This window comes from Mizuhopecten yessoensis, unplaced genomic scaffold, assembly GCF_002113885.1.
Source record: "Mizuhopecten yessoensis strain PY_sf001 unplaced genomic scaffold, ASM211388v2 scaffold901, whole genome shotgun sequence".
Taxonomy (NCBI): domain Eukaryota; kingdom Metazoa; phylum Mollusca; class Bivalvia; order Pectinida; family Pectinidae; genus Mizuhopecten; species Mizuhopecten yessoensis.
In genome coordinates this window covers 18,796-24,238 of record NW_018403778.1, presented here as the reverse complement: position 1 = coordinate 24,238, position 5,443 = coordinate 18,796, and the positions used below count along the sequence as shown (strand labels likewise).

Genomic DNA, 5,443 nt, shown 5'->3' with positions numbered 1-5,443 from the left:
TTTATTTATGACAATTTGGAATTATGTCTCTTAAATACAGGTATTCGACAGTAACTCTTATCAGTCACGTGCCTAAATGACCTTAGCTGTTGATAGGACGTTAAACCCTATACAACCAACAACCTCAATCAGAATAGCAATACAACATTAGTATACATTTTCAATGATTTTAAAACAATAATCTCATCCTGTAAAATATGTGTAAATAGTCATCATGTGTTTTGCAGAGGAAAGCTGCCATTTCCGCATCACCATGACAACCGCACGAGTCATTTTAATGCTGATTTTGTTGTACATCACTGGAGAGTCGGTGCAAGGACGTAAAGGAACGATGGACGACTGGATAAGGTTGACTAATACATTGTTTGCTAACTACACAAAGGAGATATACCCTGTGTACAACTTCACAGACGTGTTGATGGTAGACACAGCAATGATGTTGTTATCCATTGTTGACTTTGACGAATTGGCGGGAATCATAACAGTGAACGCCGTGCTGGTCGTAAAATGGACAGACTATCGCTTGAAATGGGATCCTAATGATTACGGTGGCATAGAAGATATATTTGTTAATGCCTCAAATGTATGGAAACCATATTTATACGTGCAGACGACCGCACAGGACCTGGAGCCGATTGGTTCCAACCAATTTGACGTTAGAATAAATCACACAGGACATTGTATAGTGTTACCTGGCCGACTCTTACGATCCTCGTGTGTTACAGATATGAGACGTTTTCCCGTTGATTCACAGGTATGTGACATTGTTATAAGACAATGGGGTATCTATCCGGATGAAATACAGCTCGTACATACTCGAAAGACATTTGTAATGTCGGCTTTCTCACCGAACGGAGAATGGAATTTAGATAAAACATCAGTATCTGAGTTCATACATTTAGAATCTCCAAACAATGGCGTTGTCTTTTCAATTCATATAACGAGGAAGTCCATGTTTTTCATCATCTACCTAATAATGCCGGTTCTCATCCTGTGTTTCCTGAACCCGTTCGTGTTTCTGTTTCCTGCCTCCTCAGGGGAGAGAATATCCTACACAATCACCATGTTCCTGTCACTGGCCGTGTATATGACACTTATCGGAGACAACCTGCCCAAGGTGTCGGACAACATGGCGGGGATGACGTACTTCCTGCTCTTTGCTTTGATATACAGTGGGCTACTTATACTGCTTACTATATTTACACTACGATGTGAAGCTGTTTCTGACGTATGCAAATTTCCAAAATGGCTGCAAAAACTGACTCGCTTTATTCATAAACTTGGGATCAACCAACAAGAATCAGATTATACTCTGAATACCAATGAAACAAGAGAAGAATATCTGGATAAGAAAGAACGTGAGAATAAGCTAACGGATGACGTGTTTGGTTGTGTGCACAAGGATGACGTCACAAAATTGATTGACACGTCACTATTCATGATATCGTTTGGTCTAATGCTTGGGGGTACTCTTTGGTTTTTGGTATACTATTATACTTAAAAGAGCAGAAGAAAGCAAAACCTGTTAAATGCGTATTCTGCTAAGGCTGTCTCTCTGTGTATATAAGGTACATACATATTCATTTAGTAATATATATCTCAGTTCTACTAGAATTTTGTATCTGAAAAAGGCTTACATATGCTGTATCCATAGTGTTTTAAACATAATTAATTTCGTTAATGCAGCTAGAAAAAGTTTCCAAAATAAGAATATTATTTTGGTTCTATTTGTAAGTCATTGCTAATTACATTTATTAAGAAGCAAATATACATATTTCATATTTCATTTTATTTCATTTATTGGCGTTTGCGTTAAGACAGAAGGCTATCATGTGTATCACGTGACTGCTTAATGCATTTTATTCATTAGAAACATTACTCTTTCTTCCCAATTAACACCGTTAAAGTTTTATATCTTCTTCCATCTGCAGTGTAAGTTTCCTTATACCAGCATTGTATCCTTATTTAAAACGGCAGTGTAGATTTTCATACACCTCATCTTTGACAATATAATGATTCCACTGGCGATATAACATATCTTTTGTGACCCTATGGATTTCGAACGACAAAAACAATGGCTCATAACTAGCATTTTGTTTCCAAATCAAACGTAAAGCACTCAATATTACAAGTAAGGGGTGAGATGACTGGTTCGCCCGTTGTCAATATAATATGACCGGTAATAATGATTGTATCTGTTATTGTCGTTTACTAGTTTTTGAATACACTTAGTGTACAAGTACCTTGTGGAAGTTAATGTTTTTCGTATTTACATTTACGACTCGATAAATAGTACAATACAGTGCAATATGAAATATATTGATGAAAAAAGGATTTTTGAATATAAAACTTCCGGTTAAATTTGCGAGTGTAGTATTGCCGACTTTATAGTGCTACCTAACTGAAACATACTGCCGAAGACACCCAGCAGGGCACCTCACACGGTCACATTATACTGACAACGGGCGAACCAGTCGTCCCACCCCTTAATTGCTGAGCGTTAAGCAGGAGTAGAAACTACCATTTTTACAGACTCTGGTAAACTAAGGCAAACATAACCAGATTGTTTCAAGCTCATCTTCAATTTTCATCTTCAAGAAATCTGTTCACTATTATATATTTCAAAATATTTCAATGTTTGTACTGGTCTTTTTATCATATCTCGATCACGTGATCTATACACGTGATCATGTTATTACCATGTCATTGTGTGATCCACATGACGTCCTATCACCCAGCCGACAGCCATGTCATTAACTGAATGAGAGACGTGTATTCTTGTTACTATTTGTAATGCTAAGAACCATCCCATTGTAGCAACAATTGAAAGTGTCTGTACAAATAGCGAGTGTTGTCTCCTTAAAACGCTGTTAGTTTTATTGACCAAACAATTGATTTTTACCAGATGTAGTGACGTCGCTCTTCCATTGTTTCCGTTGATATATTAAGTGCTTATACAGATGTCCGTATTTATTTTAAACGCACTCGCGCTAGTTCTATAGTCACATATTGATCAGTGAAACGCTTCAGTATATCTGTTCATTTAGTACCGACACAAATATCTAGTCCGACGTCATATATATACGGTTTACCGCGAAAGGACTTATCGGCCTTTTTGGCCTCATACAAAGTGAAGAAAAACAAAAATAAATCTATTCACAAATGTCTGTCCTAAACATCATATTAGTACATCGAGGTTATCTTTTTTGGTGTAGATTTTTTTCCAGTGCGCATGCGTAGATGCCCTACCATAGCAACACAATTTCGGCAACATAATTTCGTTGCTATGCAGAAATACCTAACATATGGTATTTTTGGACAGGTAACTTGCAGAAATAATAGTCGCCGCATGTGAACAAGAACAAAAAGTCCTTTCTACGAATGAATACTTGTATGATAATGATAAAACATGTCAAACATGTACTTGTTTGGTGCATGCGAAGGCTTTAAAAACTTGAAGATAGAACAAAATGATAATACTGCGAAGGTAAAAAAAGCCTTCAGGTTGGAATACCAATATGGAACTAGAGAAGGACAGTGGCTAGTACTAATATGATTCCCGGTCTCATCTGCCCCGGCCGGGCGATCCCATTTTAGTTAAGCAAGCCTGGTGTGAATCACATGCAGGCGATTTTAGAATTAATTGACAGGATCCGTATCCATTAATAGGTTTGTAATATAAACTTTTTATGTTGATCTCCTACATAATTGTAAGTTATACTCTGGCTCATATGTCGTTAAATTATCAAGTTTACGTAACAAGTACAAGCGAAATCTTAATTGACTGCCATGTTGGAAATTTCGCCTGTCTTCCGATATAGGTCAGACGTCTAAATATGGGTGTCATGACCAAATATGGAAATTGTAGTAAACATGACGGCATCAGTAGTAATACTATATTTGGCCGAGAAGGCCATATAAGGAAACGGGTAATTTTGATAACATCACGCGTGATCTAACATGGCCGTCGTTTCTGTTTTTAGTAAGGATTTGTTATTTCAACGATGAACGAATATGCAATATTTTGATAACATTATAATCATCTGAAGCGTGAATCATATATATTATTACAGATTAGCACTTTTGATTTTCCTTAGTTAGCTGGAACAGGACTGCTTCATAGCTCTGACCACGCAATATATAAATGTAAACAGGGACGTAAATGCAATAGTCACCAATTTTAGCCAATCACAGGACAATATTTCCGTGTAAAGGGTTAATCCAGCGACAGTTCCAAGAGTAAATATGAAGTTTTAGAAGGATACTTATAGTTCAAACTAAGAATAAGATTATATCCAATGACTTGTGAGTGAACTTGAGTCCGTGGTTATGGATTTTATTTGCAGTTTGTTTATGTTACTGGTAGGTGACGTTATGTCTCGTTTATGAATATCTGAGCTCATTAACTGAAGTATTTTTACCGGAAGTTGCGTGTTGCATGCATGACCAACAGTCAAGTAGCAGTTCCCGATTGAGATAAACAGGGTGCATTTTCAATAAGAATACGACGTTGTGATAAGATCATATGTTCTACAAATGAAAGGAATGATATTTACAAGCCATTCAAGTGCATTTTAGTCCAAAATTACGCATAATAAAGACAGTAGGTCCGGTATATGATTCAATTTAGTACCAGTGGGTACCGCTAGAGGCGTATGTGTGAAAACGACATTAATGAATATTCTTGAGCTCATTAACTAAAGTAATACCAATCGCTGGCGGCTAACGCCTTAGCTAAAAATACTTAATCTAATGAATGTTATCAAATGATCTCATGTGTATGCTGGTACTTTCTAAACTATAGCATACATTAGGTTAATAGCAACAAATGTTTCGAATGAATATCTTCATTGTCATGAAAGGTCACTTATATCTGCAGCTGTGGACTGGCGTGTATGACAAGTCGGATAGTTGACGCTGGCATTGGGTTTGTATTTAAATGGCGCCATAAAATAAACTTTGTTAGTTTCCAAAAGATGCGAAACACGCTGTCATAATAAATGCAGTTGAGTGACAAGGTCATAAAAATGTGAAAATAATTTGGAGTCTACGTGATGTCATCTCTGATGCATTATTCTATGATGTATTCAGTGAATCGATATTGACAGCATTCNTAAAGAAAAACAAAAATAAATCTATTCACAAATTTCTGTCCTAAACATTATATTAGTACATCGAGGTTATCTTTTTTGGTGCAGATTGTTTTCCAGTGCGCATGCGTAGATGCCCTACCATAGCAACACAATTTCGGCAACATAATTTCGTTGCTATGCAGAAATACCTAACATATGGTATTTTTGGACAGGTAACTTGCAGAAATAATAGTCGCCGCATGTGAACAAGAACAAAAAGTCCTTTCTACGAATGAATACTTGTATGATAATGATAAAGCATGTCAAACATGTACTTGTTTGGTGCATGCGAAGGCTTTAAAAACTTGAAG

At 36.6% G+C, this 5,443-nt stretch overlaps 1 protein-coding gene across 1 annotated transcript; it reads left to right on the top strand.

Annotated features, from left to right (window-relative positions):
• Positions 1–214: 214 nt before the first annotated feature.
• On the top strand, positions 215–1,501 carry LOC110454084 (acetylcholine receptor subunit beta-type unc-29-like). Its single transcript, XM_021503437.1, has one exon. The coding sequence runs from the start codon at positions 215–217 to the stop codon at positions 1,499–1,501; it is 1,287 nt and encodes a 428-aa protein (XP_021359112.1).
• Positions 1,502–5,443: the final 3,942 nt, after the last annotated feature.